This window comes from Agelaius phoeniceus, chromosome 15, assembly GCF_051311805.1.
Source record: "Agelaius phoeniceus isolate bAgePho1 chromosome 15, bAgePho1.hap1, whole genome shotgun sequence".
NCBI lineage: Eukaryota > Metazoa > Chordata > Aves > Passeriformes > Icteridae > Agelaius > Agelaius phoeniceus.
The window spans coordinates 9,635,484-9,648,534 of NC_135279.1; the positions used below are offsets into that span (position 1 = coordinate 9,635,484).

A 13,051-nucleotide genomic window follows, 5' to 3' on the forward strand; every position below is an offset into this window, starting at 1 on the left:
CTCGAATATTTGCTGAAGAGGGCAGCACCCTTGCCTGTGGCCTCCAAACCAGCCAAGCATGCACAAGATGTGGATCCCATTCAAGTTTTTAAAGCTGTGTGATGAGCCCTGTGCTCCCACCACACTCCACAGGTGGAGGGTCAGGCCTCCAAGCACAGCCCATATCAGCAGAGTCACAGAACTGGGCTGGAAGGGACCTTAGAGACCATTTAGTTCCCATCTCCTCCCATGGGCAGGGATGCCACTCACTGGATTGGCTGCTGGCTGGCACCAGCAGGATGCAAGGAGTGTCTCACAAACAGGAACACATCACTGGAGTATTTTGGATTTCACAGCTTGCTTTTGCTCCCATGAATAGCAGATCAGGCAGTGTGTTTCCCTGCCTGTTAAACCAGCTCCTGGTGCAAGAAGCTGTTCCTCTGAGCATCCTGTCTCACAGCAGGACTTCCTCTGTGGGCTTTGCTCCAAGTCTGCAAAGCAAGACTTAAATCTCCACCAGAAAGGTGGCTACCTTGAATTACAGAAACTTTCAGGCATGGGGAACTTTGTGAACATCCTCTTGCTTGGGCTTGCTCTTCCAGCTGTTACAAACGTCTCCAGCTGTGTTTCCCCAAGAGCTGGCTAAGATTTGGCAATGGAAATGCAATGAAAGTTTAAAAATGTGCTACTCACAGGCAGAGTGGCTGCATCAGCAGGGCTGGACCAGCCCTGCATCCCCACAGAGCTGCATCTCTGGGATGAGCTTGCTCTGTGTGACCATGCTCACTACACCAACACGAGGTACACAGAAAACACTGCTTTATTGACTGCATTAGCCAACACATTGAGGAATGCAAAGGGGTTTCTTTTCATAAGCAATGGGCCATGGTCCCAATGTGTATTAAAGCATACACTGTATCTAAACAGGATGAAAATAATGGCAGACAGAGCTATTCCAAGGCAACACAAATAGCATGCATAATACAGTCTCACACAGAACGAGTTTGATAACATTATATTGCTTTAAGGATTAACTAACATGGAAAATGTACAAAAAGGAGAAATAGGTTTTTGCATTAATGAAAAATACATTTTTTCTCTACAAAGGAATTTCTAATACAAGAAAATAAATATTGCAACATAAGCCAAAAATAATTTAAAATTGCTCTTTTCAATATATTTTCAATATTTCTCTTTTGTATTAACAAATGGCACATCACGTTCTTTGAAACAAAGAAAACAGAAGGGTTTCTCCTCCTGCGACATTCATATCGTTTCCTGTAACTGATGTGAAGTGGATTGGTTTGCATGTGGAATGGTGCAAACTGCAGGGGATTTCCTTAAAGAACAACCAAACCTCATGCCCTGCCCTGTAGCAGCATCGTCCTGCAGCCTGCATCCATCCTGGCTCCTTTCTGCATCCAACCTTGGGGTGAGCTCCATGGGACAGTAGGCATCCTAACCCCATAAAACAGGTGCAAGTGAAAAAAAATATAAAAGAAAAGAAAAATGAAAAAAAATATCAAAAGATGGGTGTGGGGAAAATGGGAGTGTGGAATGGGAGCTATCCTGGGGAAACTCCCTCAGCCATCAGGGCTGGGGCTGGTGAGGGGCTGTGCTCCATCAGGGAATGATGCTTTCGGCATCCTCATCTCAACGGTGGCTGCTTCTCCAAGGAAACAGGTGCTCTTACAGTGCAAATGTCAATTCCTGCAGTTTATACATCTTAAAAGATAACATTTCTGTACTAAAATAAACCTTTTTTTCTTCTCTTTCTATTCATTTCAAAATACATTTACATTAACATCAAAAATATTTTCCTTGTGCATTTTCTCTCCAGAACACCAGACTCCCCTGCTCCCAGGACGCTCCAGGCAGGGGATGCTCTGGGGTGGCTGCAGCCATCCTGCCATGGTCCAGCCCTTGCTCAGCCCCAAAGCTCACCAGAGCCCTTTTCCTCCTCTCTATTCCTGCCATCCCATTCTTCTCCCTGTGCCCCACCAGCTTGCTTAGCTTTCCCCCCATCTCCTGATGGCAAAACATGACGCCTGATGTTTTGGGAGTGTTTCAAACTGTGCTATTGCCCAATGTTGGAGGTGCCAGGTTGGTTGTTCTTTAAAGTTTCCCCATTTTTGCTTTCCTGTACTGAGAAGACAAGTAGTGCAGAAGCTGATGAATGGAACTGTGTACAGTGAAATTTGTGGATTGCTTTTTTTTAACCATAATTGAGTGAAGCACACGGAAGCAAGATTCATTAAAAGGCAGCATATTGATTATTGTTATGACTCGTATACTAGGATACTGGAGCTAAAGCTAGCAAGCCTGATAAGATAAACTAAGTCCTATTTACTGTATTTAACATTATCTGAACATACTGAGCCTTAATTAATGAGCAGATTTTCATTTCCAAACCTCAATGGATTATGCTAATTTATAACAAAGGTAGTTCCTGTTTTGTTGGTATTTTGTTGGTTTTTTGTTTTCTTTTTTTTTTTTTTCCCCACTAATAACTTGTGTCACATTTTCCCATCTGAGGAAGATTCCTTCCCAGGCACGGTCAGTCTCAGCCAGGTGAGTGCTGGGCTTAGGCAGGACTGGGCATCCCACCCGCAGCCCCCACCGGTCGCCGTGTCTGGGATCAGCTGGGCTGTCATCGCTGATCTTCGCTGCTATTTGATCAATAATAAGGACTTTGGAAGGCTGATAAAGATGATGATCTACTCTAAAACATCAATCGAAATAGTCTCAGAGTTTCAAAAAGAAAGCTCACAGTGAAATGAGCAAAAAGCATCGGAAACCAAAATGGCAGGATGCGGTCTCGGAGCAGCAGCATCCCTCGGAGCAAGCTTGGAACCTAACGCCGCAGCAGTGTGGTATGAGTGTGTCTTTAGTCCTTGGTTGCTAAATAACTTCCAATTTTTTTTTTTCATAATGACAAGTTTCCGGTTTCTGGCTGTGCTGCTTGACTGTCAAAATATTTCTTTGGCATCCACAAAATTCTTTGACTGATTGGTTTGACAATTGCAAGGTTTTTTTGTTTAGTGATGGGTTTTAACCGGTTGCAGAAGTGTCCCAGGTTTGGGTTGGATTTGTGGTTTTTTTTTTAGTTTTTTTTAAAACATTTTTTATTTTTAAAAAACAACAACAACAAAAGTTTCAGTGAATTCCTTTTTTTTTTTTGTTCCCTGAGCTCACACTGGGGTCACTCCAATAAAACACGTAGCATGACTTAACTGTGACCTTTGAAGCCAAAACCGAAGTAATGGTGCAATTAAGTGCAAACATGGAAATTCGCCTGACTTATAGGTAACATGGGCTTTTAAACAACATTTAAGGCTTATTGGGGACATTTTATGCATTAAATTATTGTAATATTTATAATGTCAGCTTCTGTGAATCACCCCCCCACAACGAGTCAACAGCTTGTAACCAGGATTTAAGGTCAAAAAAAAAAATCAAAACAAAACAAAGGATGGAGAGGAATAAATTCACCATTTCCATTGTAGCATTTAGAAGGAAAACATAATGGTGGTGGCAACATAGTTTCCCTCAGTGATGGCACATTTGGCCTTGGGGCCATGGTTTTGGTTTGCAAGGGGGATTTCAAATGTACTGCCCTGGCATGGTAGGACCACGGCAGCATTGGAGGGAAGCATGGGCAAAAAAATTGCTCAGCCTCCTGGGTTACACCAACCCTGACTCCCCATGGTGGTTTTAAAGGATGCTTTCTTCCTCCATCCTGCCCCACATTTCCATTCTCCACTTGGTGATCCATTCACCTGAGTAAATCACTTCAGTGTTTCAAAGAACCTCACTAGGGGCATGAACGGGGAGGACTTTTGCATCCTGGCCCCTGGACGGATCCCAACCAGATGGAAAGGTGAGGGGAAAAATAATGACCAAGAGATTTTTTTCCCTAAAAATAGAAATGTAACATTGCTCTCTTCCACCCCAAGCGTTTTCCTCCAACAAGCTTTTTGTGCTTTAGTCATTATTTATTTTAGAATCGCTTATTTCGCTTCCTTCTCTCCGTACACACAGGTGGGAATTTCCCCTCCCACAGCTGGCCACTGCCGGACCCTCTATTGCTCCCTGCTCTGAGGGCAACCGTCCCAGGCAGAAATCTGCCCCGTATCAAATAATGCCCATTAACTGAACTGTCATCCCTGCAGAAAGCACAGGCACCGGCACCCTCCACCCTCTCAGCGCCCTCAACATTGGTCCTGCCGGGTGCCGGCTCACGTTCCCAGGCAGTGGGGTCTGGCAGGGAGCCGGGGAGGGACCACTGCTGTCACAGTCGTCGATGTCGGTGAAGCTGAAGCTGTATCTCAGGCGTATCGAGAAGAGAAAGACAACAGTGCCGAATTTCCAACTATATACACATATTAAAAACCCCCCTCGCCGTGATACCAGGCAGAAATTGGACATGGCAGTTGGAACTGGGCTGAGGCCTCACACAGCCGGCGCGGTTGGAGGAGTTAGGAGGCCAGGATGCTCATCCTGACGATGTCCTCGCCGGCCGCCTCCAGCTGGCCCCGCTGCACCCGGCCGCCGCGGGACTCCCCGTCCGAGTCGCTCATCTCGGCGTCGGAGAAGTATCCGTCCGTGTCGGCCTCGAAGCGCCGCAGGGGAGCTCCGCCAGCGCCCTCGGCCTTGGGGGGCTGTGACCGCCGTGCCCCCCGGCTCTCCTTTGGTAATTTGAACCGCACGATGGTTTTGGGGCTACCTATGGAGTCAGGCACTTTGGCCGCGGGGCTGGGCTCCGGCTGAGCGCAGCGCGGCGTCTCCTCCTCCTCCTCCTCCTTGCTGGCGCAGCCCCGTGTCCCAGCAGGGGGATGAGGCTCGCTGGCTTTCTGGAGAGAGCCCTTCCTGGCCACCTTTTTGGCCTCGCCCGTCCCTTTGCGGTCGGCGGGGAGCTTTGCCGCCCCTTTTTCCGACTTGCTGGGTCTGGAATCCAGGGCGAAGGGCTTGGCGGGATCCTCCGACAAGCTGCTGGCGTTGTTAGTCCAGGGCTCTGAGCCCTCCGGGTGGCCCCCGCCCCCTGCACAGGGGCTGCTCCTCGGCAGCTTTTTCTTAGTGTTCGTTCTCGTTCTGCTTTTCACTTTCTTTGCGGTCTCGCTCTGCCTGAACGGGGACCTGAGGGAATGGTCCATCATGAAGCTCAGCAAGGTCTCCTCATCCTGGAGGAGCTCCTCGGAGAGGCCAGGGGTGCTGGCCTCGTGGTGGGCGTTGTTGAGTGACCACTCGCTCATCGCCATGTTCTCCGCAGTGATCTGCACTGACTGTGCCAACCAGCTGTTGAAGAAAGTCCCATCGATGGGGAAGGAGGTTGACAAGCCTGGGAAAAACAAGAGTGGAAGATTGCTTCAGAAGCCAGGAACAGCCATGTTGCCTTCTGTCACCATCACCCAATCCACCAAAACTCCCTGGCACTGGGGAAACACTTGAAAGATCAACTACAACACACCACACTGGACACAGAGCAGGGATTACTCCAGCACTAGAGCTGAACCTGGGTGCACTGGGGTCACAGCACAACAACCCAAGCAGTCCCTCACATCCAGCTCTCCACAAACCTCCCTGAACCCAAACCAAGCTTCTTCCTTCAGTGAAGATGACAACGAATGACACATCCCAGCACAGGTGGAAACATTCTCATGCAAAGGTGGATGACAAACAATTCAAGTGCAAGTTAAAAAATATGGTGACAGAGCAGGACAGGGGAATGACAGATTCCCCAGGAAGCAGCTGCTGCAAGGCAACCCCCAGAGCCAGGCAGCCAGCATGGTAATGGGACCACTGCTACATCTGCAGGTCTGAGAACATCTCAGAAGACATGGAAACTGAAGAAGAGGAGCAGAGATGAAGGCTGGAATGGAAAAAGCTGAAAAACTTCCTGATAATGATCACTGAGAGCAAGAGTGAGCACTGTGGGCTGGGCTAATTGGGTCCAATTAGTAATGGGAAAGGTGCACACCTACACAGGCACAGGCAGTTTTAATCTCTGAAGCAGAAACCCACGGGTTCAACATCTGAGTTGGTTTTATGGATGGAGGAAAAATGAGGTTTGATTTTGGATTTCAGGAAGAGCTTTCCTTTGAAACAGTCAGTCTGGCAACAGAGAGGGAAAGAGCAGTGGCCTGGGCAGGGTGACTCATGCTGATAGCAGTGTCAGCCTTACATCACCCTCACCTGTGAGCAGCAACACAGGCTGTGACCCTGCACCTCCTGCAACTCACCCCAGCCTTTTTGGAGAAGACAGCATCCACCCTGACAGCAGCCCAAGGCAGGGAAGGTGAAGCAGGAGCAAGGATGAAGTTTGGCCATTGTGTGGTACCCAAACACCAAAAAGCTCAAGTTTTGTGGGCAAGAGCACTGCCCAGCTCACCTTCCCCAGCCCTGCTCTGATGACAGCAGCCCCAAGGGATGCTTCAAGCCCTTCACAAAATGCAGGAGGTAACAAGACCTTGGTGAAGCTTTGGGTCAAGTTGCCTGCTTTCCCAAGCTCATAGCCATGCAGTTCTCCTCTGAGATTCTCCAGCCTCCATTGTTTGCTGGATTTTGCCCCAGTAAATCCAAAACTTCTTTAGCAAAGAACAGAGCAGAGACGGAATGAGTGCAAAAGCCCCATTTCCAAAGGTCCAACAGCTCTGAGATGACCAGAAAGCAGCATAGTCAGGTAAGCAATGTGCAAAGCAGAGCAAGGCAGGGAGGTCCAGACCACCAGACCTCCTAGAGAAATGTTCTGTACCCCCTGGAGGGTTTTACAGCATCTCCAGACTGCCTGAGAGCCTCAAAGGACCAGCACTCCCCCGTGCCCTGGCAGCTAGGCACACATGAACTCATCACCTTCTGCTTCTGCTGCTGGAGGTGGCAGCACCAGAGGAAGTAAAGCAACAACCCAATTCCAGGTAAAAACCACATGCAGTTGTCAAGGACCTTGTCCAAAACAACCTTTTAGGTGATGGGGACCTGCTGGAGGTGGCTGAAGCATGTGTAGGGCCAGGCTCCTCACCCCTGAGCAAATTCAAGAGATGGATGAGCTTTGTGCCTGACTCCTGGATGCTCCTGCACCACTGGCACAACCAGCATGGCCATACATGCCATGGATGGTACACAAAACCTCACAGCCCACGTGCTGTACTCACCATCACTGCACAGCACAGAAGGCACAGGGCAGCAGCCCCACCATGGGGTGGGTAAGTCTGATTTTATCACCCGAAAGTGAAATCCCGCTCCAGCAGCACATCACCGGTTTGTAACACATTCTCCCAATCCTGCAGCTACAGGGGCAATTTTAAATCCCCTGCCCTGCCAGCGAGCATGTTTCTGAGCCAGTCTCTCTAGTAGGACCTGGATGATTCAGGCTGATTCCCACAAAAGTGAGATGGAAAGTGTAACTCCACCGTGTTACATGCAGGAGGGATCAGGGGCTGGGACTCTTAACCCTGCTCCCCAAAAGAGGGAGCCTCCAGCATCGCGGGTCAGCTCTGCGCCATAAAATCAGACTTACCCAGTTGTCCCAAAACAGTTTCGTTGATCGATTTCCTTTTCTCTGTCTTCTCAGGACTATTTTTTCTACCATCTCTTCCTTTCCTTCTTGGGTCACTTTTCTTACCCTTTGTCTTCTTCCCAGTTTGTTCTGGCATTTTTTAGAAAAAAAGGAAAACGCTGTGTGAGACGAGGCATCAGGGATGCTGCGGTGAGCGAGTTCCCCGGGGCACACCCCTGCAGTGGAGACCTGCAAACACCTCCAAGCCAAAGGGAGAGCAAGGGCCATTTTTTGGCCAGCTGTAGGCTAGGGTCTCTACATCTTAAGAAAATCTGAATCCTGTAGGTTATAAAAAAAAATGAGATTTTAGCCTTAGAGAGGAGTGGCCACAATGGCAGCCCCACTGAAGGCAGGTGGATTGCTGGGGATTCTACAGCCACAGACCTGGAGCAAGACTATAGGGTGAGGACCCACTTGGGAGTAACCCCAAATCCTGCTCAGACACCTTGCAGGAGCCACAGTGACCTACAAACCTGGTGCTGTGTCACCCATCACCAACAAGAGCATCTCCAGAAGGGATTCAGCTGCACAGCCAGACTGACAGAGCAAAGGTACCGGCAGTTTTAAGGCCAACCTTGATCTGACCTTTTGGCAAAACTGTGCAGGAGTGAAAAAACCCCAAAGTGATATAGGTACATGAAGTAGGAAAGATGACCAGGACTGTCTATGGAAAGGCAGGGATCTAACTCTTTGCTATAAAGACATTCAGCTAAAAATTAGCATTTCCTAAATGGCTTTGAACTTCTACTGGATTTATTCCTCTTGGGTAAACAGGACAAATACCCTATAAAAGTACAACTTGTATTGCCAAGTAAAATACTTTCAGCAGTTTTTACTTACTCTGTTAGGCCATTCTCCCCCAGAAATCCATGCTAAAATTACTGTTAATTTTCAGAGAAGGAAGGATATCGCCCTAAAACCAAAATGTGGGTGGCTCATGGAAATGGAGGCAAAACAGGCAGTTTTTCAGAGTCTGGCCCATTGGCTAAACAATGATCTTAAGGAAGAAATCAGTTTATTGTGTGAGCCAGCAGCAAATCCTCAGCACAGAGTCCATGGGGTGGATGGGTCAGAGGGAATAACCTCGGTTCTCCCCCTGCAGCAGCAGTGGAAATGTACTGGGTGGGCAGGGGAGGGAATTTGCATTGCACCTGCCTGAGTCTGAATTAACAGAGGATTTACAGTCCTGGAGTTGCCAGCCAGGAACCCCTCCTGACCAAAGGACTTACAAGAAAGAAAGAAAGAAAGGCAAAAGCAAATTTGGTATTTGCTACGTTCCTGCCAAGTAATGGGAGGAAGGCAGACACATTTTTCACTTCGCTTACAAAATCAAAATCTAACTTTGTTTAGACAGCACAACGGGGCTAAAGAGAAACCCGAGCAGCACTTTTTGAAGAGGAACCTGTCAAAATAGTAGCCGTGTTTCAAAGCCAGACAGTGTTTACTTTCCACTCAGTGCAAGAAAAATACAGGGAAGAGAGGAAGGTTCATTTTACACGGGAAGTTCTCACTGATTTTATTAAGAATCTCCTGCTTAAATGATCATTTGACAGCGGGAAAAATAAACCTCTCCTGTTCTGAGTTTTGTGTGGGAGCCAGTCCAAAAAAACCTTTGTGCCAAAACCATCTTTGGAACAACCCCAACAGATCTCAGTTGATGGCTACTGTAACAGCAGCTAAAAACTGGCCTCATCCTGGTGAAATAATGGAGACTTCTTCCTTTCTCCCAGGAACCCCAGCAATGGATGGGGGAGCATCCTGGTCAGGAGCTGTGGGGGAGGATGCTAACAGAACCATTCCCCCCTTCCAAACCAGTGAGTGCTTTGTAATGCTGGAAAAGGCAGCAGTGAGTTATCCAAAGCTTTGGTTCCACTGGATGCTGAGTATCTGCAGCTCCTGGTGTGGTCTTGGCAGGGGAACTCCTCCTGAGCTCAGGACACTCCACAGACTGATGCTGAAAGGCACTCGGGTCCCTAATGTCCCCCTGGCATGGGAAGGACCCAGATGCCCAAAACACCTGGAGATGCCAGGACCAAATTCCTGGAGCTGGGTTGTTTCCCTGGCAGCAAGAACTCATGGAAGCTGGGTCCCAGGGGAAGCAGTCAGTCCCTGCTCAGGCTCAACCAGTAAGTCCATCCTGGGAGAGACAAGCAGCTCAGCTCGGTCAGTTCAGAGTGGAAAAGTGCAAACACCAGCCAGGTAGGGCAGGAGAGAAGAGCATCTGCATCACAAGGTCTGAAGTGATCCCTGCACACCAATCCCTGTCCAAGCAACCCTCCCACTGTGGGTTTGTCTCTGATCACTCACCTTTAGGCAGAACAAACACCATGGGCACAGCAGCCATGCTTTTCTCAAGTACACCCGTAACATTTTTGGGAAGGGCAATTGCACAGCACTGACAGTGGGCAATGCAGACAACCCCAAAACCCCATCAGCAGAGCTTCAACATCAGCTCCCCATCTTTGGCTGGCATCTGCACCCCACTCGTGAAGCTCCCAGCTCACCTACTCCCACTCTCCCTGGGAGGAACTGCTGGCTCCCATCCCATTGCTGCATCAGAGAGGGTTGGACATGTACCCCCAAGGCATTTTGGGAACTCAGGTCCCCAAGAGCATTTCCAGCTATCTAACATCCTGTCTGCAAGAGAGGAGAGCTTAAAAACCCATCCTGGCAAACTACCCTGTGCCTATCTCCTTCTGAGAGCTGCAAATGCTGGGCTGGGTTTGCCCAGCTGAACTAAAGAGCATCCTGAAGTCCCCTGTGATGCCTCCAAAACCCTCAGAAGCTGGCAGTGACAGCACATGGCAGGTGGTGCTCCTGGCAGGGATGCTGCTGGCTGGGACAGTGAGGTGGGGGTCCAGCTCAGGAATAATGTGCACATTATACCCTGGGTGCCAGGGAATGGATGTGCAGTGTGGGATCCCCAGTAATGCAAACACCATTCGTGTGTGTTCAGGCTGCTGAGCTGTACCTCTGGTCCAGCAAGGACATGCAGAGCAATTCAGAGTATGCCAGGGACTGGGATCTGCAGGACCCCCATCACCCCAGAGCACACCCTGGGGCCCCACCTCTGCCTGGCCTTGGCTATCAACAGGAATTTGCATGGGCCTGACTCACAGACATCTCAGCACACACATTCCTCAGCCTCCAAAACTTCAGTCAAAGGAGACTTTTGTCAAGGAAAGCTCAGCCCAGACAGTTCCTGAAGAAACCCCAACCATGTGATGGCTTCAAACACAACTCCAAAGCCACAAACACAACAACCGTCGGAAGCAGCTGCCAAAGCACCAGATGCTGCTGCTGGAAAAACTCTTCTGCAGCCACAGGGGCTGCTCTGCCCTGCCACAGGAGGCACAGGATGAGAGGGAGGAGGGAGCAGGAGCTGTGGGCTCCGGCACTGCTTGTGCAAAAGGAAAAAAAAGTAGGACAAAAGGAAACCAGCTTTATTTCAGCTCCTTAATAAAAGTTGGCAGAGGCTTTGCAGCCAGCAGCAGGATCTCCACTAAGGGGCAAGTGAAGCAGGGAGCTGCAGCTGACCAGAGCTAAAGGAGCTGGTCTCCTGGAGCAACAGACTCCCCACCAGCAGCTTAACCCTTGGTTCTTGACAGAATGCTCAGAGGCATCTGCAAAGAGGCCAAGGCAGGGCTCCCAGCCCGTGCCAGGGAGCCAGCTGCAGAGCAGCCCCGTGCCCAGGATGTGCCATCTCCTCCCAAGCAGTCCCAGCTCACAAAAGTCCAAATACTGTCTTAGCACCCCCACCTAAGCAAATGCTTGGTCCTTCTGAGTGATTTCTGGGAAGGGGAGGATCAAGAGGGATCTGTGAAAGCAAATAGCTCCAGCACTCCAGTCACCCAGAGTCTGGCTTTATTGAGTGTTTCTGAGTCAATATATCAACCGTGCCAAAATAACACATCAAGGGAGGGGGCAGCTCTGGCTTCCCTGGCACACAATTTGGCTTCAGTGGGAAGCATCTGTGAGAATGAGTTTTGTGGTACTGACCTGGGTAAAGATCTTTCTCAATAAGCTTCATCTGGAGATGGAAGATCTGCTCCTGCAGTTTACAAATGGTGTGTTTCATTTTCTCCCGTCTTGTCACCATGTAACAGAGATTTCTAACCTACAGAAACACAAGAAACAGTGTCTGGTTTAGGCAGGGTCAAAGCAGGTCCCCTCAAGCTGTGCTGCTGCTCCTGCTGCCCAGGGAAATCCCCACTCCCTGGGATTCCATCCTTTTCACCTCACCATCATCTGTGCTGCTCTCCTCCCATGGCCCTTTGGGTGAGCCAGGGCTGGCAGAGAGGGCTCTTGATCCAAACTGTGTGGTACATATGGGAAAAGCCATGCAGTGAATCATTCCAAGCCCAAACACCTCTGTCCTGGCTCCATCAGCCGGGACCCCACGGTGGGCAGGGGAGGCTGGGAAGGAAGATGAGGAAGATGCTGTAGAAGGGGCATTTAACACAGTCATGGACAGGGCCAGCACCAACACCTGAGCACTGTGCTGAGTCCTTGGCCCAGCAGCTGCATCATGCTCATGTCCTGTTCACACCTGACACGGCCACCTGCACAAAAAATGCCAAATTCAATGAAGCAGCTTGGTGCCCCCAGTTCTCATACACTGCACCTTGAGCAGGGAGGGATAAACCCTCTTCCCACAGCCACTGCAGGGGAGGGACTGAGCTGGGATGGGGATGTCAGAGCCGCACAGAACTGCCCTAAAGCAGATACCAGGGAAAAGCACAGAAAACACAGCAAAATACCCTGGGGATGCTGACCCAGGTCAGCAGCTGCAGCAGCTCCCTGCCTCAAATCTGGCCCCTCCACATGGTTATTCACACTTGCTCCACAGCTACCTGCAAATCACTGGTGCATTCTGTCCCAGTCCGAGACCTTTCATTAACCTGGCAGTGGGGTTGGAATAAGATGATCTTTTAAGGTCCCTTCCAACCCAACCCGTTCTGTGATTATCTGAAGCTCTAAACACAAACAGCAAAGCACAAAATATAACTGCTCACATGAGCCCTGCAGCAGCAGCAGCTAAACCCTGCTGCTGATAAACACCCCCAGCAGCACAAGATGACAGAATTATTGCTGATAACTCCTGGCACTTCATGAGTTTCAGTGTCCTGCTTTTGCCAGCCCCACGTAAGGGTGGCTGGAGAGCCAGGCTCTGGCACTGCTGCCACAATGGACATCAAGGCTTTTGGAGCAAGCAGAGGCTTTCAGCTGCAGAGCATAAAATGCTAATGGCAGCTAACAGGATTTGACAGCATTTACTCAGCTTTTTGATGCTCTGAAGGAGCAAAGCTGCCTGTAATAAGGTAAGGAGGAGGTGGCCTGAATAGAGGAATATGCACATAGTTATGTCCACACCCACATGTGACCTTGATATCTTCGATTCCTCCCCCTCCTCATGCTCACACTCTTCTCTGCAGAGAATATTTCCAGGCTTGGGGGACTGTCCCAGTGTGGCCAGGAGCCTCTCACAATGACACAGCAGGCCAGGACATCATCCCACAC

General features: G+C 49.6%; 1 protein-coding gene across 1 annotated transcript in view; it reads right to left on the reverse strand.

Annotated features, from left to right (window-relative positions):
• Window positions 1-781: 781 nt before the first annotated feature.
• Window positions 782-13,051, reverse strand: part of JADE2 (jade family PHD finger 2) — a 71,412-nt gene continuing 59,142 nt past the window's right edge. The window contains 3 exon segments of the mRNA XM_054642921.2: window positions 782-5,317; window positions 7,493-7,621; window positions 11,531-11,648. Coding sequence (XP_054498896.2) covers window positions 4,458-5,317; window positions 7,493-7,621; window positions 11,531-11,648 — 1,107 coding nt within the window. The 3' untranslated portion in view covers window positions 782-4,457.